This window comes from Dinoponera quadriceps, unplaced genomic scaffold (assembly GCF_001313825.1).
Source record: "Dinoponera quadriceps isolate SergipeBrazil2010 unplaced genomic scaffold, ASM131382v1 scaffold696, whole genome shotgun sequence".
Taxonomy (NCBI): Eukaryota; Metazoa; Arthropoda; class Insecta; order Hymenoptera; family Formicidae; genus Dinoponera; species Dinoponera quadriceps.
The window spans coordinates 216,878-241,744 of NW_014554799.1; the positions used below are offsets into that span (position 1 = coordinate 216,878).

Here is a 24,867-nt window from a genome sequence, read left to right on the forward strand (position 1 = left end):
ACGAGCTCCGAGAGCAGTCTGACGTTTACACTGGCGCAACCGCGTCGCTAAATCGATCGGACAGAAGTCGGATCGCAATTAGGTCAGTGTCGGCTTTGGAAATCACGCCGGTGACGTCTCCGTCGCGCGATCGATCGCCGCTCGTCATCTCGGAAAAGGAACGCGTCCAGACTCGCGATTCGTCAGTGTTGGTCACGGAGATTACCGCAGCGATCAAGTGGACGAGAGAGTATCTAGATTCAGCTAAGGTGGCCGTTAACACCGATCAGTGTCGATCACGGAGAGCATCTTAGCGGAAAGCATGTGTTAGAGACACCCACAGTGGCCGCGAGGACATGGCAGCAATGCATTACAACGCGCAGATGGTCTCGGAGGAGCTGCATCCGCGACACCTCTACGGCCTCCAGCAGAGACTGCAGGATCCCGGCTCGTCGCCGCGATCGGAGGACGCGCGATCCCCCCTGGAGAGTCGCGTGAGGTCCCTCGAGGAAATGCGTTTCGTAGGCGGCCGGTCGCCGGACGTGGAGGACCGGGTGGTGAGATACCACGAGGACGCGGGGGGCAAGAGAGGCTTCCCCAAGGAACACACGGCCTCCGGCTTCTTCCAGGACCCGGAGAATGCGACTGGGAAGTGCTTCGGCGACGAGCTGACGGCGAGTCGCTGCCGCGAGCCGGAAACTTCGCCCGGCAGGACGTCCTCGCCGCAGAGCTACATCCTCAGCTCGCCCAGCCAACACAGCGGCTCCATCGGCAAGACGTCCTTCTGCATCGACGCGCTGTTAGGGCGCGCCGCCAGCAAGCAGAGCGATCAGTCGGCGAGCGATCGGCAGAAGACCTTCAGGAGCCACGTTGCGGACGGGCTGAACCTCAGCGGTGTCCAAGGAGGAGAATCCCCGGGCGCCGGGGTGAGGTGCTCCACGGAGCAAAGGACCCCCTCCTCCTTGGGCAACCCTCTGCATCCCTTCGTCCAACATCACGGTTCCGACTCGCCGGGTCTCGAGACGCGCGAGAGACATTCCACGAGTCGCGAGGCCGTCCTCCACCACGGCGACACCGGCGTGTCGGTGCAGCGCGGCCAGTTCAGGCCCGAGACGGGGCCCAGCGGCTATCGGAACGTCGACCGACTGGAGAATGTCGAGGACGACACGTCCGTCGACGTGGACCCGACGCGAACCGGAAGTGCCAGTCCCGGCAGCAACGCGAGTCGCAGTCCCGCCTCCAGTCCCCCCATTTCTCCCGGCTCGGAGGACCCCACGAGCAACGGGGTCCTCGGCCATCAGAGTCTCGCGTCCGGGCCCTACGGAGTGGGCGCGGCGGTGGTCAGACAGAATCAAGGCCTTCTACTGCATCCCGCGGGTCCACTTATCCATCCCGGCGGACTGTACTATCATCCGGCCGGCGGCAGCGCCTTTCACTCGATACACAAGGAGGGTCAACCGGTCGGCCATCCCCAATCCGGCGGGCCTCATCCACAGCAACATCACATCCATCCACTTCAGCTCGAGTGGCTCGCCCGGACCGGCATGCTGTATCCGAGACTGCCCGCGGATTTGGCCGGTGAGTGAGCCAGCGATGGCCGTTTCTCATCTTTTTTTCTCATTTCTTCACCCGCCGATATATGATGTCATCGTGATATTATTGTTGAGATGTGAACGTAAATTTCTCGGTGTAATTTTAAATCGTTCCTTCGAGTACTCGTATCGCGCGATTTTACTCATCTGCTGTTTTGAATATTTTTCGTAATATCTCAATTTGCTTAATCGTGTCTCTTGTTTCAATCCCCGGCAAATCAATAATGTAAACTAAAGAGTTTCTCTATTCTCATAAATAAAGACTTATGATTATAAAAATTTATTATTATTTGTAATTGTTATTATTACGCCAATTTGGGATATGTCGCCGAATCGTTTAGAATAATATTGTCCATAATATTTAAATCAAGATTTCGTTTTATCTCTTAATCCTTCCTTTCTCTCTATATCTCTCGCCATCTTTTAATTATTTTAGATCAATTAATGAAATAACAAGTCTTAAAGAATGTACACACAGAAATGTGTTTGGAGTATGTCTGGATGAGCTATAAATTTAACATGATATAAACAATGCCAGATTACACGTTACGTCATTTCCTAACAAAAACATCAATCACGCATCGAAGTGCTTATCAATCAAAAACGAAACGCCGATGCACGAGTAATTAATCAAGAGTAATATAGTTAAGATCGCCGCGTCGACGTATAATACATGCTGTTAATCGTGCTGATGAAAATCGCAACGATTATCGCCGTTAAAAGGTGGCACGTATCGCATCCCGTTGTTTCGAGTTAAAATATCGTTCGTATGGGCTTTTGAACAAAATATGCTCTAAGCCGATAATAATACTATATTATGTATTTTAAGTAGCCAAATGCGCTTAATTATATTACAACGTGATATAATTTTTTAGACTTTTTCTCTCATGTGACAAAATATAAAAAATATAAAATATATATTTATGTTTTATATATTTAGTATATATTATATTTCTGTAAAATGAAATTTCATACAAAATACTTTTGGGAAATCTTGAAAGTAAAAAGTAACTTCCCTTCTTCTCCTAAATAATGAGTCATACATCGAATGCCGCTTACGAGGAAAACGCGTAAATCGAGCAATTAATTAAGATCGTCCGTCCGATTTGCGCATGGCCGCGCGACTTTTATCACAATCGAGAACAAAATCGCAAACGCGAGACACGTTGTATTGTAGGATCTCGCGATCGTAAAAGGCGATCCGACCTTCGCGCTCGAGTTGTTAATCCTCTTTCAATGCCTGATAAATTAGTGATTTGATAATAATTTGCGAGGAAATCGAGCGCAGCCGATAACGGTCATTAAAGCCGATAACGATCTTCATAAATTGTCCTTCCCTAAGCCGCCAGTGATGCTCTCTATGCCGATCCCAGAAAGAAAAATATGTCGATTGCGACGTTATCGCCGGTCGAAGATCTACAAATAAATAGCGCGCGAGATAGCGGACTGACATCTAATTAAAAAGATCGCACGGAATAAACTTCGAAATGAGACATAATTTCAGAAAAATATCGATCATCCGATTTCACGAAAAATTTCACAAAAACATAAACAGATAACGAAGAGTTATTTTTACTACGGTGGACTTCAAGAGGATTTATTTTAGAGAAAATTTAATTTGCGGCTGGATAATTAATGAACGCCGGTTGTTAATCACCGTTTGTGTCCGTAAAAGAGTTCTCACGAAAAATAGGAAGGATCCCAGCTCCGTCGAAAAATTCAAGGGACAAAGAGAGAGGGGAGAGAGAGAGGGAGAGAGAGAGACGCGTACTGCGCAAAATCGCAGTCCCTCGCGTGAGTGAAGTGGATCGTCGCGCGATATCGTCGATCGACGGTAACTCATGCGTGGGAGTTCGTGTGTTATGTTAGCTCTCGACGGCTATTACCAGCTATTAACTCGAAAGTGAGGCAACGTCGAAAGACAGATTGCCGCTGCGCGATGAGCAGATAGTACATGTTTACGTGTCTAATGTACCGCGCGGACAGACCATATTGGCCGGTTACTCAAATTTTACGATCTCGATAACGGCGACGCTCCTCCGCTCGCTTTTCCGCACGCTCGCCCCGCGGATCCCCTTTCCAAACAAATATTTAACACACAGTATTCTGATAGTATCACATAAATAAACGCCAAAACTGGGGGCAAATTTTATTATTAACTTTTGTTTTCACGCGAATGGAGCGTCAGGAAAAATGTTTTTATATTCTTCTCTTCTAGTAGAAATACGCTTTTTCTTTCATTTTTAAACCTCGCGTCGCGCTCACTTGACTGAATATTTCAAATGAAAATCCCCACTCCTCCCCATGGACCTTGCCGAACCCGATAGAGCGAGATCTTTCAGCTCAACACCCCTCTTCATCCTCTCGAGGAGATCGAGAGAGGTCCGACCGCACCTTTCGATTCGGTCGCTTCTTCCTCGCGGAATCTGCGCTCGCGTGGAAGAAGGACTGCATCGCCGGCAACTAATTCACGCGAGCCCCGCCACGAATCACAAGAGGTGTCTCGAAAATCCAAAGGAGGAATCGACGAAAGTGGGAGGGAAGAAAAGGCCGCTAAGTGGCGGCGGAGAAACTTGAAAGGCAGAGAGCGAGGGGTCACAGGGCAGGGGGCTGGAGGTACAACAAGGGACTTGGTTACCACGGTAAATTTCACGCTCGGAAAAAAGAGCCGTGGCCGCGTTGTCAGGCCAATCAGTCGAGGGCTTTTATCGAACAAATTGGTCAGTGAACGTATGGCGGCGGCGGCGGCGGATATCCCGGGCCAGGGGGGGCGGGGGGAAGGACGGCAGGAATGAGAGGTGGACAGCTGGCGGGGACGGCGGGGACGCCGCGGACACAAGTGGCGAACGGTGGCGGGTGCGCGGGGTATTTCCTGTCAGATGATCCTGATTGGTAGTTGCCGAGCAATCCAGCGTCGACCAAAAAAGGCGAAAAAGTCGAGCGGTGGCGTAAAACAAGCGCAAAAAAAAACGGCAAACGACAAAAAAAGAGGGACAGAGAGCGAGAAAGAGAGAGAGAACTCGGGAGCGCGCGCGCGTGGCACGAAATAAAACGCGCGGCGAATAACATCGAGGCACCTCTACCGCCCCGCAGCCACCCCCGCACGCTCCACGGAGGCCATCGCCGGTGGGGTACACGGCTCGACTTGTTAAAAATTGGCGGCGGCCGCTCGGACCACCCTCCCCGCGCGACGCTCTGTAAATAACGCGCGGAATAACGGGGGAGGGCAGCGACGACGGGAGGGGGTGCGCGAGAGCTTTTATTTGCGGAATATTTGTCGCGCGTTATGCCCGCGCTCGGCGACGCTACGACAACACCATGTTTCATCTATCCCGTAACGGCGTATCGAAATTTAACTAGTGCGCTACAAACCGGGCTGTGCACGTGTCCGGGGGCCCGCTCTCGCGTATGGTATCGCAGCCGCCCACCGCCTCGCGCGCCCCAAACCCCCGCGTCACCCTGGCCGCGGATAGTTATCCATATCGCGTTACGAACGGATGGCCCGCACCGCGGCCGCTCTAATTAGCGCGGTTCTGCGGCCATCGATTGCCACCGCCGCTGCTGCCGGAATGGCCATCGGAATGGCAAAACATCGTCGTTGCTGTTATCGCCGGAATTATACGAGGGTGGTGAGACCGGAAGGATGTTCCAAGAGAGACAAAGAGATGATAATCGTTTGATAATATCGCATTGAGGTTGAGTAGAGGCCGAGGTAACGTTTTGGTCGTATGGTTCGCGACTGCTAAATCTGCCCGAGAGTTCCGCGAGTAAAAGCGCACCCTTCCTCTCGGAGGAAAAGAACATGAACGGGATCCAAAGGGTGAACGGACTCAGCTCGCATTTCTGCTTGCGTTTCGCGTTTGCGTCATTGAAATCTGCATTAGCGGGATAAATCATAAATTAGCATTATGTTAATATATTTCGCTCGCAGCGGGAGAAGCGGCGTCACAGCGCATTCGCCGTTTTTTGCCACCCGCCATTGCTGCGTGTCCTACGCGTCTCTCGCGCGCGCGTTCCACATTTTTCAGCCGGCGTATGTATACGTCAATCAGCAACGATCTGCACTAGCCGATAGTTGGCTTTTGGATTAGCGTGTGAAACACGTCATCGATTTTCCGACAGCGACAATCACACACACACAAACACGCATGCACGTACACAGGGACAGTCGCGCCGGCGATGATTAATCGTTCGCGCGAGTTGAAGTGCAATTGTAATAATTACTGTCCCCGGCACGCCGGCCGAAGAAATAAATTATTCATCGCGAATTTATGGCTTTTTACATGATATGCGCGCGCTGAGAAAATCCTTAAGCGTTTTAACAATATTAATTGCCGGTATCGATGTCAACGGCAAATACATAAATAATCACGGAGGGCGCGATAAATCTCGCATACGATAAAACTGGCGGCACGTGACTTTTATTCTCAGCGTTGCTTTACATATTTTGCCGGTGATTTAATGACGGCGAATGTTTAATTTGGCGATTATGGAAATGCAAAATTTCCGCGCTCCGCCGTTTTATTTCACGGGAGTGCCCGGCCGCTTCTTATTTTGCAGCGTCACAGCGCTCATTACGTGAAAATTTTTAATGAAGGCTACCTGCGGAATTTACAATTACGAGTGTTATACGTGACTACGCGAGTGTAAACACGCGTGTAAAATAATGTTCACCTCGACTATCTCTTTTACAGTAGGGCCATACTGTAAAACTGTCGTACTATGGTACGTCGCCCGTGCGAACGATACGATCGCCACGCGTCAACGTTCTCCCTGCCACCCTACGCAAAATCCTCCTGTCGCGAAAATGTTAATCAAGTTACGAATTTCTTCCTCTCTCTCTCTCTCTCTCTCTAATGGCCGATGGTCCGTGAAGGTATTTTTTCAACTTAATGGGAGGGCTCTTAGCAGAGGGAGCGCAAACGAAGTTAAGGACGGTATTATTTGTCGAGGGTGTCGAGGAAAAAGTGGCGTCACCGTTTCTTTTTGGCGAGTCGATGCTATATCGCGCAGTGAAATTAAATATCTCGCAAATGAACGCCACGTTTCGGCAAATGTCGTACTCGCGGTGTGTTACCTCGCGCGCTTAGCTCGCGTTAATTGCGCGCACGTTCGGACAGCGCGATAAACGTTGAATTAGCGGTGTAAGACAAAGAGTGTACTCTCGACATCCACTACTTTCCACGCGCTCACTTATTTTGGCATGAAATAAAATTTTACATCGTCCCCCTTAGTCAGAAATTCATGAAAAATGCATACAAGTTTTCAGATCGCGGTGTTAAACCTCTTCCGAGTATACTGAAAGATGGATTTGATAACAATTACCAAGATTTGAAGAATATGTTTCAACCGAAAACCAAAATCTTTGATTACTTTGGCGAAATCATTTAGTTTCATGTACCATACCATAGTACCATATATTGTACATAATACACCAAATCTTGATAATTGCTGCCAAATCTTTCTTTCGGTGTAAATTAAAAAGGAAGAAAATCGAAGAACCCTGAAAGAGTATTCCATCTAAAATTCAAAAAAATCGAGACTAAATCCCGTCCACTATCACGCTCTTAACTGTTCCATTAACAGTCGGATACACGGACCAGTTTTACCGAATGGGAGCCGTCGAATTTCCACCGAATTGCGCGACGGCAACGGCAGTGGTGGCGACAGCGGCGACGGCTCGCGGAAAATACTCCCCTCGAGGAACCGCAATTAAGGAGGATTCGTTTCTTTACGGCCAGTTCGATCGGCAATTTGGCTTAAATCGACTTGACGAACCGTGAGGGTGGCGATGCGACGATACGGCCAGAGAATCCCGGTTTTTTTCCCTTTATCGCCCTCTCTCGCTCTCTCCCTCCCTCTGCCCCCCCTCTCGCTTCCTTTTTTCCTTTTTTCCAAACCGATCCCACCGCCCATACGAACGGGGAGAAACAATGGCGAGGAGATGGCGGAAGCTCTACCAACAAAAGGGGGATGATACTCGGGAGACAGAAAGCGCGCGCGCGCGCTCGCTCACTCGCTCGCTCGTGAGGGGTTGGCGGATGATTTAATTAGTTAATTGTGCGTCATTCATCCGTCTATTCATCCCCTTCGTAGCGTCCCGCGTCCCGGCATGCTACCGCCGCCGTCACCATACCGTTCCCATGGCAACTCCGCGGACTTACAGTCCGTTTAAACGGCCAATGCCGCGTTTCCGTCGGGGACCCGCGGAAACGAAAGCAGCTCGACCAGCTGCTTCGCACGTTTCACCTCGTTTACCGTCTCTCTACGCCAAGCCGTGTATAATTCCGTACGGATAATAACGACATAACGATATAGCAAATATTAATAATTATAATACAAATGATAATACGATAGATATATAGATTAATTACCAGTGGGATCGGAGAGGTAATTAATCGGTGGGTAACGCGCCAAAGCGTATGACCAATTAAATTGTGCGAAGCGACGGAAGGAGCTCCCGTCGGCTCTTTGTCTCGCACCGTTGTCACCCTTTCCGCATTATGCTCTAACATATGGCGCGCCGATTGCGGGAGATTAATCCTATTTGTTTAGGATTTACGGTATTCCTATTAATTCGACCGCAGCGCTCTCATGGTGCGCGCCAGATAGCTAGATTCGCGCGGCTGATTGCGCGGGATATCGCTGCGCTATCTACTTCCAGGGAGATTTAATCGGGTATTCATTTAGAATTACGTCGAAAACGAGGCTTAGCCGCGATAATGCGCCGGAGATTAAAGGGAAGTTCGACGGAAAGCGAAGAAGAGAAATAAAGGCACGAGAGATGTGCGAGGGACGCACAATTCGCGACCGCTCAGGGAACAAACGTGCTGCTGTTTAACGCATTTTAACGCGACTAGAAATTAATTGCGAAAATATCCAACGATCGATGAAATATTTCTTTTTTACAAATTTATCTATATCGATAATTTTTCGATTTGCATGTACTAGATATACATGTATATCCATTCGATTATTCAACACATACCACAGTAGAAATTGAATCTCGTCGGTGTCTAGCTAGTAGTAAATTTATGTCTAACGTCGCTATTAGCCAGTAAAGTAATATTTATTTCTCCTAGTGGCTGGATAATGGCTAAATGAATAAGTTAGCTGATGGTGGACAAAAGAAATTACAGTTACGAGATAACACGTTACAACTAGTTGCCAGATAGTAATGTAACGTTCACTTCTGTTTTTTAAGATCTTTATGGAATAATATATCCTCAATTTTCATGTATTATCTCATTTTTAAATACTAATAGCAGATACATAGTAGCTAGATTACATATTTTAGAATATACGCCATCTGCTCCATAATATTTGACATATAATGGCTAGACAACGGCTAGATCGTAAAATTGTCCGATTCTCCACTTTAGTGAATAATCAGCCGGTAACGGAATAAGTAACGAGCTAGAACATTTAATCTGGTCTGTACCGGTTAATTAATAATTTGTTTATTCATACTAGGTACATTTATACTCAGGTATATTCGACCTACGTACAAAATCCGTCTAAACGGTGTGAAATAATGATCACATCACCGGCACCGCGGCTAATCATCACGGAGAGGCGGAAATGACTCTACGAGGAACAACGGCGCGACAAGAATCGCGAGAGGCCGGGATGACAAGCGGTACCGGGCCGGGATTTATTCTCCCGTGTACAACTCGGAAATCGAGCTCGCAGCAACGAGAGAGCAGCGCTCTCGATGCTCTCTTGCCAAGAGAGAGGATCACGATGTGGCACGGACGCGCCCGCGCTCCGCTCGCAAAAGCGACAAGTCGGCGTCGTTAGCAGCGACCGGCCTCTGGTTCGACCTCGGCTCGACGACGACCTGATGTCGATGTTGTTTCCGGATCGTAGCTCGAAATTAAAGCTCGCCGAATGGCAGGCAGCATGGATGGCAGAGCGGTATACGGATAGTCGGAGGCGGGAGAGAATTGGTAAACCGATGCATTCGCTCGCTCGCACTCACGCGCACGGAGTGTATATACGCGTCTATATACACCGGAAGCTGCCGGCGGCATCAGGTCCGCCTATAAGCGTATAGGTGGTAATGGCGTTTCTGAATTAGCTGCCAGCTAGTTTGGCCGTCCGCAAGCAAACAGATCTTGGTTACCCGATGTGTAACATCCCGCGCTCGCTCAAACGCGCCATCCCGTGTCTATATATACGGTCTTGTCGGTAATACTATTCGCGTAGGTGGGTGTATATGCGGGTGTGTGTGCACGTGCGTACGCGCGCCGGATACCTGCCGGATACGTGACGTATGCGATCGAGCTCTCCTCTCTCGGCCGCAGGAGACACCTTCGACTCGTTGCGAGCCTCGTCGGCGCACCGAACCGGTTTACTTTTCGATACTGTGTGGGCTGGATGGCATTCGTCAATCTCTCTCTATCTCTCGGAAAACAATTTTTAGCGGTAAAAGATTTCGTGAAAATTACTCGGCGATGCTTTAAGAAGAAAGATGCAACGTGGATCAGAAGATCGCGCAACATGGAATGCCGCTAAATTAATTGTTACCGAAGACCAATCTTTCGGAACTTCGACTAAACAGAAAGGAATCGTCCGAATCACGGTTGGAACTGAGCGACGAAACCGACATCCTGAGAAGTACAGATTCACGTGCTTCATCGTCGCGCGACCGGTTAAAGTGTTGAAACAGCACAATCTACCGGCACCCAACGTCTTAATCCGCGGGCGCATACAGCCGAAGACGCGGAAGGAGATGGCCGAGTCGGTGGGAATACGCGCGGCAAGAATAAGAAGTAACATCGCGGATGTTTATGGCGTGATTTGTGGCGAGCTCGCGAGCCCGAGTTCGGGATTAAATTCAGCCATTTCGGGTAAGGAAAATAGCCTGATAAAACTTGGCCAACTTTTCCGCCGGCCTCCCTCACCCTCTCTATCTCTCGCTCAGTCCTCCTCTCTGTTCCATCTATCGGCCTTCTTCGCTCCCTCTCGCGCTCGCCCGTCTATCCCTGTCCGTCTCTACAACCACCCCCGGCGCGGGAGGTGGCGGTCGGTCGGCGCGGGGATGGCGAGACGGCGGATAGCGACGTTATTCGCCTAGATTCGTTTAGCTCGGATCTGAGGGGTAGATAATTCGGGGGCGGGACACACGGCAAAGGGGCTCCGGGGGCCTGCAGGCGGGGCTTGCCGGCGCCGCACACATACGCTCACACGCACGACACACCGACGCCGGAGCGAGAGCTCACCCTCGCGCCGTCGAGAGAACGCACCACCGACCAAGTCGTTACCAACCCCTTCGCTCGCCGTACCCCCCTACCTATCTACTCCCTCTCTCCCGCGCACTATCCAACCCTGTCGGCCCCCTACCTCGCATCCCTCGAGACGACGAGCGCGCGCGGTGCAAGCAGGACCGACCGACGGAGGGTACAACGCGCGGCACAGTTAGAGGTATACACGCCGATTTAGGACGCTAATTCCAATTTGCAATTCGCTATTGGGTAATTGCCGCCCATTAGAGGGAGGCCATTTTCGGCTACGTAGACCGGCGTCCACGACGGCTATGTAACTCTCATGAGTGCGGTGCGGATCGATGCACCTCCGAAGAGACGAGCCGATTGATTATTGTTTCCGATGAAAAGTAGGACGGCGAATTAAAATTGCTCGTTTGTTCACCTTCGGAAACTCGGGCGACGGGAAAAATGAGAGACGGGCCGTTTCTTTCGCGGGTGAAAAGGTTCGCAGCTTCTTTCGAGTAGCAGATTTCGTTTCAAAAAAATTAGCTGAGGAATAGCGGAGAAACGATCGTGAAAGAAATGAGGAAACTTTGCAAGGAGTTAAAATCGGTGAGATTAAGCGGAGCATCTGAACACGGTCAAGTATATAATATTAAACAATGTGATAATTTTACATACGATACATACACGTCGTATATAATAGTTATTCTACTACAGGGAATACGTCGCGATGCTTTCGAATCGTGACACGGAGCGTTCGGGTCATTCCGTAACGCGCCGCTCGGGCGAGTGACGCAAAAAGGACTAAAAACGAAGGTGAAGTTCCTGCGGGAGCTCGGATCGAGTAATCAGTTTTAATTAAGCGTACCCTTCGCCCGGGAGTTAACGAGGGTAGTTACTCGTTAGTCCGAGATACCGTGCGATTCGCAGGCCCGAAAAAAAAGAAAAAATAAAAAAGAGCCGCGCGAGATCCGATCTCGGGTCGGCGGAAAAAAAAGTTATACTCGCATCATTAATTTCGTAAGTATTACGTAACGGCGACTGCCTCGGCCATGTCACTCTCGACGTTGTAAATCGTTGCATTTTTAAAAATTACGACATCACGAAAATGTCGCTTCGAATTCGGCGTGATAAAAACAATTAGCGAAACGAGAACGAGAGAGCGCGTGTGTTTCATTTAATGAACATTCCTTCATTTTAATTGGAAAGAAGAATATGTAATTTATTTTTATTCTGAATTATTTAAAAATTCATCCCTACTAATTAATTATTTGAATAAAAATTTTGTTCCCGCTGCAAATTTCACGGAGCACCGCTCGCGCGAAAATGCCGGCTCAACTCGCCTCGTCATCCCGTATCCGTTAACGACGCAGAACGAAATTTTCCGCGATACCCACCGCACCATCACCCACCACCCCTCATTGCGGCGCGGAGGTATTCATGCGACCGGCGACCAGCGTAATTTTTCCACGGGTAACCTACAGGGTGACGACAGTGCAGAGAAGGAGCAGGGGGATGGCGAGATCGAAGCGACGAAGAGGGGTGGAGAGTGGCCGCTTTAAGTACAGATAATAGGTGGTGTTTACCGCCGCGATGATCGGCACGATTTCAGGGTGGCCCGGCATGAAGCGGCCGATGGGACCCCAATAAATTAAATTATCATGATAAAGGCCCTCCCCCGGCGACCCCCGGGGTACTCCCGGAATATAAGAGCGCGAATGGTGATTGTCCACTCGATAAAGTCGCCCTCGGTGTTTACTGACATCTGTCACGGTTTGCGCATTTTCCGATCCCGATCGACGCGCAGCGCGCCAAATGATCAATTTAGCGGGACGCGCTGCATTCTCCGCGTGTCAATGTGGAAACGCGCCGATTCAGCCGCAGACGTGTGAATACTTCGAGAAGAGTCGTGGAAATTAATTGCGGCAATCAATTAGAGGGACAAGTACTTGGAATTTGTGTGTAACACGTCATTGGAAGTAGGAATGGACTATACAATAAGAAATATCGATAACCGCATCAATATATATTGATATTTTTATATATGACACGAAATATCGATATTTTTTATTGTATCGCACATCCCTAATTGGAAGTTTTAGTTTAATTTGGAAGAAAACTGATGATTACACTGAAAGAAATTATAGTTACTTTCAGTGCCGACTATAACCTTTTTATAGTTTTAACCACAAAAATAGTATAACATACATGTAACGTTATTATCACTAACACTTATTAAAAAATTGATTTTCCCAATTATAATTCTTTTACTATGATGATTATGTAGTTAAAAATGCTAAATGTTTTTCTCCCAGTATATATGAATAAAATAAATGCATTGCACTTTAATAAATATTTTTTGCGTTAACTACCCCGATTTCTACCGCCGCTTTTATATCAGTATCGATACCACTCGTATTATTTTTCCACCAAGTCCCCAGATTGTCTTTATCGATTTCGCAATAGCACGGTTGCGCCGGACCGCATTTGTTTATTCGAGGGTTGTTTGCAGTTAGTTAACGCGACAGCCTTACTCTGGGGGGTACGTGCCGTATGTCAGTTGCCAAACCCCCCTCGATCGCAATGGATGGATTTCTTCGGTGTGCTTGCGACATGTCCCGTCAATTAATACGCCCGGAGGCTCAATGAATAATTATCACGACGTGCCGGCTAATTCAGTGGCGAAGGGTGCGAAAATTTATGATAGTCATTTGTCCAATCGCTCCTTGAACTCTCGACGAATGATGGAAGTAAGTGGCCGAGATCGATTGACGGGTTTCTGCGGATTACACCTCAGCGTTGATTACGACAAATCATAACGATCTAACGAACGATCCCCGATGAAATTGCAATGAATAAGAATTTTTCTACGCGAAAAATACTAATTATTGCGCTGAATGTTGTTGGAAATTAGTCTGGGGAAGAAGCGTGAACTAGTTGCAAATAGTTGCAAAGCTGCTGACAGCACAGCGTAAAGCGCTTATTAAACTGCTTTTTCTACTGAACTCCAACATCTTGCATTGTAAAAGAGGGGACGTGACTCGGTATATATTAATTTTATCACTGAGAGAAATATATCATTAATACTTTTCTCGAAATTAATTATCAAGAATTGAAATATTAAAAGGGAAATAAACGACTTATCTCGATTCAGTGCCTCTTGAACTTTCGATCAGCTTGACCGACAATGATCGTAGATTAGAATTTAATTATAGCATAATAAATCGCGCTTGGCAATCGCTAGGAGTTAATTAAACGCGGAGTGATTTTATCTTCGCCATTAGCGCTCGCAGTACGTGCGATAAATGGAGCGTTAGATTGGCCCACGCTGAAATTCGCGACGACGAAATGCGGCATAATACTGTGCGACAGGCGGCGTGTCACGAGCATCTAATGGGCAGTGCACGAATGCACGGTGCCACGAACGATGAAATTGAAAAAAGGGACATAAAAATAAATCATGACGGGACGAGGAGCGAGGAGAATGCGGCAGCGCGGGCGCAATGGTGCAAGTAATAATTGTCACGAATCAGCGGGGAGGGAAATCATCGGTCAGGCCATATGTGCCCAGCAGGGGGCGAACTCCTCTTCGACCAACGATAAATAACCCAATAAATGCTACAGTCTAAATACTAACAACTATCAAATGTAGTCCCTCGTCCCTCGCGCGTGCACGACGTCCGCTCCCATTGACAATCGTCAAAAGCGCCCCACACGCGTATTAATTTTTTTTGTCCGTAACGAGACGAAAATTATCAAGCAACAGTGTGACAGTTTCGCGTATCGTAAATACAAAATGCATGAAATTTACACGAGCGGGGAAAATTCGAGAAAATTACACGAATCGTTTTGTCTTAGTTGAATTTCGCCCAAATAATATAACATTTTCTATTCTACGTCAAAACATTTTTGCATTCACTTTTGTCATCACTCTCATAATATTTACTTATACATTGTATGTATATATATAATAAACAATAAATATATAATTTTATATTAAGAAAATACATAATAAATATAAAATTGTATGAAATTAATAAATTTTTATGTATATATATAATTCATACAATTATAATTATTTCTTACAATATTTATACTAGTATTAATACAAATAAAAATTCGAAAGTTATTAATAATGTGTATAAATTTAAGAGACTCAGGACACATTATCGTTTGCGCGAAATTCGTGCGAGCACATTCACGCGATCACACAAAGACACGTATTTGTGTATCGGGCGTGAAATCGGCCGGTCCTATATCAAAATACCCGGGTCCCTTCTTCGAGGGTGAGCGAGAGATCGCGTACCTGCTCGTACGCGGCTTAGTGAATCACGCGCGCTCCGACCAACGGTAATCCGAATGCGCTCGACTAAACGCCGCCATGTGTACAAACACTGACAGCCGGTCACGCACTTGCTAGTTAAGTTACGAGGGTGCTTAAGCCAGTGACGCAAGGTCCACCCCGCTAATCGTGGAAACCGTGGACACGGCGCGCATGGCGACAACAAAAACACGTGGCGTCGCGGTGACGGGAATAATTTCGGCGTCGTGGACCAAACGGTACCGTTCATACAAACTTGAGCTTATTACGGGGTACTTTAATACTATCTTAACAATCTCCCTCTTTATCATCTCGTACAATCTACCACAAAATTCGTTAATTATTTTTTTCATGTGTTATTTACAATTATTGCATGAAAAATGATGAATTCTGTATTAAAAAAAATGTAATATTATAAAACTTGCAGTGATTAAAGTTGGTTCGAGAAGTTATGCCACTTGTAGGATACAGAGATAAATTGTAATTTTACGATAAAATATGTGCTACTTTTATAATGCAACCGCGTTTATTTATTCGAGCGCGACCTGAATATCAGGGGATAACGACGCTGGAACGTTCGTATCGTCGTGATAATTCCGTCAGGCTTCGTCCTACCCTACGCCTATGCCGCTATAAGTCGGCGATTCTCCCCTGACCAAGAGTCATTCACGGGGCTAATTGCAGGGGCGGCTTTCCGCCCTATCGTCTAACCCCAAATCATCCCCCGTAATCCATAGGGATTTACACTCGCGATAATTGCATTAGCATTCGATGATTTTTATTGGATCGCCCGGCTCGCAATAACGAATCATTTTCGCTCTCCGAGCTGTTTGCTCCGGACTAAAATCGCATTCGTTTGCGACTTTTTCACGAAAAGAAGGAGGAGTTGGGACACGCAAAATTAGCAAATTTAATAAAAAAGAAATTGTCGAATACACATTTTCGTTACAGCGAGATCAACGTGACATTCGCTAAAATATTCATATCAATTCAAAAGGTACACACTGTGCGAGGTAAGAGCTCAGCGCGAATTCGTTTCGTACATTCCCATCGTGAAATCGCGTAGGGAGTAATTTTTCAATTTACAGACTGCAGCCGCAAATACATCGTAATTTCAAACTGTCGTATAATCGAAAAATTCCTGATCGGAAAAATTTCTTTTCTGTAAACAGGTTGTGCGGCGCAGCACGCGTTGCTGGGTAAGACCAGGAGGCCCAGGACCGCGTTCACGTCTCAGCAGCTTCTGGAGCTGGAGAAACAATTTCGACAGAACAAGTACCTCAGTAGACCGAAGAGGTTCGAAGTCGCGACGTCGTTGATGCTAACGGAAACCCAGGTAAACAGAGATAATAATGTTGAATCACGCATTAACTTTCACGATCCGATATCCGAAATTCGGCCGGTGGCCCTGAGCCCGTGAGTCATCCCGCGCGTGATAAGTTTCGTGATTAGCGATTTTTATTACTCACGTCCGAACGAGAAAGAAACCTAACGTAACATCGTGAGTCATTTATAACTTAAGTTTCGCGACGAAACGTAATAAAGCGTAATTTCGCACACGATAGAATTGGTTCGTCATCTTCTCTGAAAAAAATCGTGACAAGCGCGGTAACGTGGTAACGGAACTCGAAGCGTATCACGATAGCGCCGTAAAATATATATGTACACGTTTTAATCGTTTTAAGCGCGTAGGAAGCGCGCTCTTCACGCAGTCACAAACCGAACGATGCGGAGAGCGCAGATCGAGGCGGAATCGCTTCGCGGAGAATCATTAAGGAGCACTGGGATCGATCGTTCTCCGCGACGCGAGTTCTGCATCGGAGTTGACGTCGAGAGTTAGCGTCGAGAGTCGTCCTCCCGATGAGGAGTTGAGCGACGACGTCGGCCGGTAAATAGCGCGAAAATGGAAATTCGCGAAATCGCGCGGCGGAAACGGGAGGGAGCGAGAGAGCGAACGGTGAGGAGGGGAAAAAGAGCCTCGAAAGAGAGAAAATCCCTCCGAATAATCCGAACCCGCCCTTCCGTCCGACGCCGTGCACGCGAATCTCCTCTCTCCTCGCATAGTTCAACAACTTAAACATAACTCCGAAGCTTACGAGCCCTGACGGATCGCTCGGCAAACAGACGTGAAAGTCTGAGTTATGGCGGGCTCAGTCGCTGATTTGTTTCGATATTTTACCGATTCCGCCTCGCTCCTCGCCTCCGACCTCGGCCTTCCGACCGGTGTCGTCCTCCTCCTCCTCTTCCTCCTCTTCCGCCTTCCCGCCTCCTGTTTCCCCATTTCCGTCTGAGCTCCGCGCTTGCAGAAACGCGATTACCGGCGATTTACCGTCCGAGCGTGAGCACCACGACGCGAAGCGACGCGTCGCGACTGCTCCGACGAAGAGCGGGTGTTTGTTTAAAAAATAGCCCTAGCTCGCATGCATCCTACGAGAATCCCCCGTCCTTTCTTTCTCTCTTTCTCTGTGTTATAACTTTCGTCGTTACCGAGTAGTTCTCCACTTCTCTCCGTGTTAGACGGATTAAACAGTCTTTTTTACAGGGCACCGTATATTCCAAATAATTATAAGGTGAATGTTACCGTCGAGTTCGCGCCGTTGCACTTCACGGTGCGGAAATTCGCAAAATTCACTGGCGCCACTATCTCGCTCGAAAGACCAAATATGACATTTTTTCCGTGCGTTATGCGTTCTTTAATGTACTCCTCGCGATTGTTTTCGTCTCAACGAAGAGATCGGATGTCTGATCTGCGACGTAATTTCGACTACGCCGCTTCTGGGTCGCTAAACTAATTAGACCGCCATAATATTCGCGGTCCAATCGCGATCGTAATCATGGTAATAACACGCGAGATCTATAGTGACGATCGCCAACGGGAAAAATATCTTCGGCAATTAGGGCGATCGCGATCGCGAGATCGTGTCGTATCGCTGGAGGACACCTCGACGTCCCATGATTCATTGTCGTTCGGTTTCCCATGTACAAGGTGTCGATTAATTTCGGTTCGCGAGATAATTTACAGCACCAATGTTTCCTCTTTTCTCACTCTCTCTCTCGTGCCGGCGCTCGTTCGCTCGCTCTTCATCGCGTCGGTTTATCACCGACAAATATTTATTTTCGCGCGTCGCTTTTTTTCCCACCTTCGATCCATTTTTTTCGACCGACCCGCTCGCGCGTACAATTCGCGCCTTCGCCCGATCCACCCCCGTTCCTCACCCTCTCCGAATTCAGCCCCCGCGCTTGTTTACCTCGCGCTCCGAATTATTTGTTAACGCGGCGCGAATGATTTACGTAAGTTGTCGTCGCAGCGATTCGCCTATCGAATTATCCAGCTGATCGGAAAGCGATGGCGGCCGTTATTTTATCGCAGACCGAAGCATGAGCTCCGAGAGAAACATTTTCGACATAAATCAATATCACGTCTCCCTACCGATTTATTCTTGTCGCATTCAGTTCTTTAACACTTCCTTCGTGTATCCGTTTACGTTGTTACAGACAGATCCAAAGCTGCGGTTTCAAAATTTCGTGGCACAAAAGCATTCCCTGATAACGAAGTAATTCGCTCGCGGTGATTAGTATGAAGGAGCAGTTAATTCATCTTGTCACGTGTGAGACTCCTCACGGTGAGGATCGCGAAGACCCGGTGGGAACGTCGTCGTTCCCGGACTCCCATTCGTATTCGTACGAGAAAGCTGCGCGCTCCTATGGAGGGTAAAGATATAATACGGTCGGCGTGCCTGGAGGGGATTGGCCCGGGCGCATGATATGTTGTCCGAAAGATTTACATCGTTTTCTTACGATTGGGGAGGAAAAATCGAGTCCCTGTATCTGTCTACCTGATTTACGGTGTCTCGGGGTGGCTCACGTGACGTCCCGCGCTCATGGAGGCGCGCATTCGCCAAATTAAATCGGGCGTGGGACGAACGTCAAGAGCTCGCGTTCGAAAGAAACTCTCGTCGGTCCCTTCGTCGTGGACAATTAACGATCCCGTTCTCATTACGCGCTCCGCGTTTCTACCGTTACGCGCGAAAGTACACGTTCAAACGGATTATACGACGACAAACTGCGCATAGCGATTCTCCTCCCCGCGCACGGCGGTGCTCGCAACGCTATCGTAATTATCTGAAATTAATCCGTGATACGGACCACTCGGCATCGAAACCGTTTTATCGGCGTAGACATTGTCCGCGAGAGATAGTTGTTAGTTCCTCGAAAAATCGCCTATAGTCACGTAGTCCTTTTGATCTCTCTTTCTTTTTCTCGATTTCATACACTGAGAGAAATTACAGTTATCTTCAGCCTCAGCTATACTCGTTTCATGGTTTTAATCACATAAAAGCAGCAATATGCACGTGACGTTATTATCACTGACATTGTGATAACATTTATTAGAAAAATGGTTCTTTTCACTGCAATTCTTTCATTATGATGATTCTAGTTACAAATATTAAATAAAATATTAAATTAAATATTAAATTAAATAAATTATTAAATTTTTCTCTCAGTATATCTATAGTATCCTTAGAGGAATTGACCTAGGATAAAAGCAATCTATCTATCTAATCTATCTATTTTTCTCTCTTTTTCTTTCCATCGATTTTTGCGCGTAACAAACAAATTCGGCCGATATATCCGACTGCGAGTGACACGATGCAATTTCCTTGCAGGTGAAAATTTGGTTTCAAAACCGACGGATGAAGTGGAAGCGCAGCAAGAAGGCGCAGCAGGAGGCTCGCACGAGCGGAAAAGTCGAGGACGCCGGAAGCACGAGGAGTACCGAGCGAGACGCCGGGAGCGACGTTAGCGTCAACGCACCCGGAACTCCAGAGGAGTCCAGGGGAACGCTCCAGGAGAGTCAAAGGACCGGCACGGATCTTCAGGAACCCTTGTACCGGCCTTATGTGGTTTAAAGGACCAACGAGGGCGCGTTTAATCTTCGGAGGACCAACGTCTTTCAGAAAATCCTTGCTACATTTTTGTCGCTCGTTTTAAGGTCCGTCTACAGTGGAAGTAAGCAGTAATAGGTAAGGAGTAGGATATTGGCCGGCAGTAAGGTAGTAGAGAGTAGGAAATGGAAAGGATCCATTTTTCTTACTCCCGGTGTTACGTTTATTCCACCGGAAAAACTCTTACTCCTTACTCCGGTAGTCTTACTACCTGCATCGTAGACGGTCCTTTAAGTCGCTCATGTTATAATTTGATGATATTGACAGATAACAATATTTATCTGCGAATATCATTAATTTAATAAGAAAAAGAAGTGAAGGAAAGAAGAAGAACGCTTCTTTGGGAAGATTTAGGAAAGTATGTCGTTGGTCCTCTAACGATTAAAGACGAATAAGTTATCACATCAGGCATACTTTTTTCGCTGATCATTTCCTAAAAATTATCTTTTCAAAAGAGATCGTAATCATATTCTTAAGACTCGATTATTGAAGTTGAGTTCTTCTTATCATTTCGACTGCGTCCGCACACGATTGTTCTTGTATAAACTCTTTCACGAGAAACCAAGAATGCTCCGCTTTATTATCAATTGCGATATTTTATATATCATTTTTAGTCAACTCTGACAGCGAAAGTTACCATGACTTGCTATTTATCGGATCGATTGATCGGATCGAAACCGGTGCGATTCCGATGCCTTGGATTTTTGGCACTGTAGGCACAATGTGAAACCGTAGCTAATGTCGATTGTCGTGTTTCCACGAGTGGATGGACGTGGAAACTATTTTCGCGTACATCAGAGTCGCCGAAGTCCGTCTCGACCGAGATCGCATCGGTTTCCACGCGTTACCGTCGATCCCTGCCAACTACCGATCCCGGTTTTCTACAAAAAACACAATCGATCTCGTGTACATATATATCTCATCCTACGATTTACCGTAATAAACCAAAATTCCGATTTGTAAATAGTGTGTTGCGTACGAGACGGTAATCGCGATCACGATTGTGAACAGTACCTCGCTTGTTAATCGCGGTTAATTATCCCACCGACGTCACCGTCGAGAAGCGTCTCTCGTTCGGGGTTACACGATCGAATTACCCATGCCTATCGTCCGCCGTACGGAGAAGACGCGGATTGCAAACGATGTGACGCGACCGGAGGATCTGTGTGTGTCGTGATCGTGTGCGATCTAGTGATACCAAGCGAATTCGCCTCGGGATCTGCGGAGGATCTGAGATGGATGCCGTTTAGCTTAAGCCCGTCGTGTACATAGACACTCTAGAGACTATTTATTCTGTGTTCGCTCGGCTTGTAAGATAGAGACGCCAGATAAACGCACCGGAACCGTGACGTTGTTAATATAGACGGTGTCAAGAGACGACGGAATCGCGGAATTCTCTCTCTCTCTCTCTCTCTCTTTGCTCTACTCTATTCTACTATTTTTCTCTCTTTATCTTTCCCTTTCTCTGTCTTTCCGTGGGTGGCGTCTGTCCGGATGCGAGCGTTACTCGAGTATCTTCACGCGAGTGCGAGCGAGCGAGGAGCCATGTATTTACGGTATACGATGTGAGTGTAAATATTACCCGCATAGGTTCTAAGTTTAGCGAATGCGATGCAGATAAACGATATGATATATCGCGACAAGTTCCTAAATAAATTATGAAATCAAGCAAACTCGACCCGCTTTCTTTTTCTCACCCCTCGAGCGTCATTTTCTCCTCCAGAGATCCTCCAATCTGATCTAATCGCTATTAGAGAACAGAGCCAAGTGCATTTTATTTCTATGTATGAATTATTTGTCCGACAAGGCGAGATCTTAAATAAGATTAATGAGTTTATATAAAATTCAGCGGCAAAGGTATCACTTATTATTTCGTTGGACACAGTTGGCTCGAGTGAAGAACGACTTCAAAGTGGCTCGTTTCGCCGTTAAACCGATCCGTCTTGCCGAATTACTATCACCGCGGGAAATGCGAGGTAAATTCGCACGGATCCGAAAAATATCAGACTTGACTTCGCATTTCCGACGATCCGCTGGTATCCGGCCGCGTGTGCGAGGGAGCCGGGTCTCACGCTATTTGCATGATGGCCGCTGATTGGTATATGGTTTGTAAATGAGAGGCTTCATCCCCGACGCGGATAACCACCCCCGCACGGGCCTGGCCGGCGGAGAACCGAAACGGCATGTTACGAAAGGCGCTCGAAGGAGCGGCGGGCGTAAGTCCCAGTTCGGGGCGCGGCATCAGTATTTATGACATGCTAATCCCCAGTTACGAATTCCACGACATTCCGCGGACGACCGGGACGGATCCAGCGCCGGTGACGACGACGGTGGCGGCGGTCGTTCGGAAAACGTCAGCCGGTGCGGAACGGCGCAAAGAGGAGGTAAAGTCGTATTTGACGAACGCGGATCGATGTCACTCGCCGCGTACCGTTCCGCTTTTCCCCACGCTGCCATTTCCTTTTTCCTAGGCGGGCTCCGAGCGAACCATCACGCGAGAATCGAGGACGCCGGGGCGCATTGATAAATTGGGCGGGGGCGATATAGCGAGCAGCGGAGAGATTACGAATGCGAAACCGTCATGAGGGAGAATCGGGATACGCAAGCCGGTGCGGAAGATCCGAGACTAAAATGCGGAACCGTTATTCGCGAGAACGGTGATTTCGCGCGTACAACATCCGCCCGGCCCGCAATAGATTGAGTCTTCAAAAGTTTTCTATTGTGCTACTTCGATGCTACAAATGGGAACTCATTTCCTCTACTTGAAGATTTAATGTAGAATTGAAAATTTCGGAAGATCGCATCGCGGATACTCGTTCGAGCGCGCGAGCCTCCTCGCTTATACCCGTGTATTTCCCCGGCAATCTCCGTCATCGCGCTGCAGATTCGTCAGATTCCACCGCTCTTATTACTGATTCGATCGCCAAACTCCTCCGCCTAACGCACCCACCCGCCAGTCGTGCCACTCTGATTTTTCGTCCTCATCTTTCACTCAGTGAAAAATCCGCGGCGAGAGCAACTCGAGCGAGTTTTACCCGGCGTGATTATTTGCGAAGAAAAATCCGGGATTGCCCGAATCGGGCAGGACGATCTCGAGAACGTTCTGGCATGGGGCCATATCTCCGTTTACGCCACGGCTCGGCGTGGTGGAAAAAGGAAATGGCCGTAAAGCTTTTTCGAGGAATGCCAACCCGCGTCGCGAGACGACGTTACCGTGACGCTCTCGAGAATTAGCATAACGACCAATCCCGCTTTACGTTCTCCGCGTGTTCCCTTCTTCGGGCCACGCGGGGATTTATTCGCGCGCGCATCGCTCACGATCTATCGCGGCTAGAGACCTTCTAATAGGAGTCATGGGCATGAAACAACCCTTTCTTTCATCGGTCCGCCATTTCTTAGCAACTCGCACCGATATTCGAATATATTCGTGTTATTTTTAAATGCGAACAATTAAACAATTAAGGAATAAACATTTTAAAGGTATTAACGAGTTAATTTCTTACATTGCATGTCTAAATAATACATACTCGAAATATTACTTAATCTCGCAGAGAAACGAATCGTTCGTTGGCGTCCAATGTATCCGTCCAACATTTTTTGCTCATAAAACACGACATTTGATATTTCTAGGTAACAATTTTATTGCCCGCATTTAGCAGATGAAGCAGCCTACCAAGCGCTCCGTGATTATTGTCTGTGATATATGAATATTTTTTTAGATCTTCCATAGACCTAGGAAAAGTACCAATCAGAAGCAATAATCACAAAGCGCTTATCAAGCTGTTTTTCTGCTGAACGCAAACATTATGTAACTTTTGGCTGAAGAATTACTGTAAAATGGGGCTACATATCCATCGATTTTTTTACAGGCTAGAGTATATTTCACGTTGCAGACGCTTTGAAGCATCGTATAGACAGTTTTGCAAAGCTATCTATCGAGAGTCAATGTTTTGGCTCAAGGAGCCGAACGAGATTTAACACGAAGCGGATAAGCGAATTACTTGAGATTACGTGCGCTATACACTTTTGGCACCATCGTGTCTTAAGTGAGTCTTTCTTCAGCATCAAAATTCCAGAATCCCACCGCTTCAAACGCCGAGGCATAAGAATTCAAGCGTGGAGTCATATCGTCTGATCTCACACCGAGACTCACCGGGCGTTCATTCGACGGACGTTATACCTCGGTTAGCTGATTTCGCTCGTCCTCATCGAGAGGAGGAAGCCGAGAGTCGTCGCCGTTGCGGGAGAGGATTGCGAAGATAGCAGCAGGCAAGTGGCGAGGGGTGGAGGGTAAGCGGACGTGGCGGCGACGAGGGTGGGGCACTCATGTTTATATGCATTGTATTGCTAAAACCCTTTTAACCGAATTACATTTAGCGATTCTAGTGCCGCTTCTGTGTCTACGTAACTTCTCCCCTTCTCTCCCTCCTGCGAAACCCCTCTTTCTCTCTCTTTCCCTCTTTCGCTCGCGCTCTCCATCCTGCACCGTCGCGATCTCCGTCTTTCTTTCTCTCGTTTCGAGATACGGCGCGTGTATGCGAAGAGCTACTCCATCCGCCTTCGGAAGATCGTACCATACGACGGTGGTGAACTGATGGCGAGGGTGATGGGGGAGGGAGCTTGGATAGTGGAAAGGGAATGTGGAGAAAGAGAGAGAGAGAAAGAGAGGGAGATAGAGAGGGAACGAGAGAATGAGACAGAGAGTGAGAGAGAGAAAACGAGCAGCGCGATGGGGCTGGATTCCAAGAGTCGGGAACGGCATCCCTGAATCCCTGATTCTCTTGGTAAACAAGTGCTTGGGTGATTCACTGCTTGTT

At 47.6% G+C, this 24,867-nt stretch overlaps 1 protein-coding gene across 1 annotated transcript; it reads left to right on the plus strand.

The window, feature by feature from the left end:
• The first annotated feature begins 335 nt into the window (after nt 1-335).
• Nucleotides 336-20,014, plus strand: LOC106742032 (muscle segmentation homeobox). The gene is made up of 3 exons (XM_014614616.1): nt 336-1,557; nt 16,277-16,440; nt 19,772-20,014. The coding sequence occupies exons 1-3, from the start codon at nt 336-338 to the stop codon at nt 20,012-20,014; spliced, it is 1,629 nt and encodes a 542-aa protein (XP_014470102.1).
• Nucleotides 20,015-24,867: the final 4,853 nt, after the last annotated feature.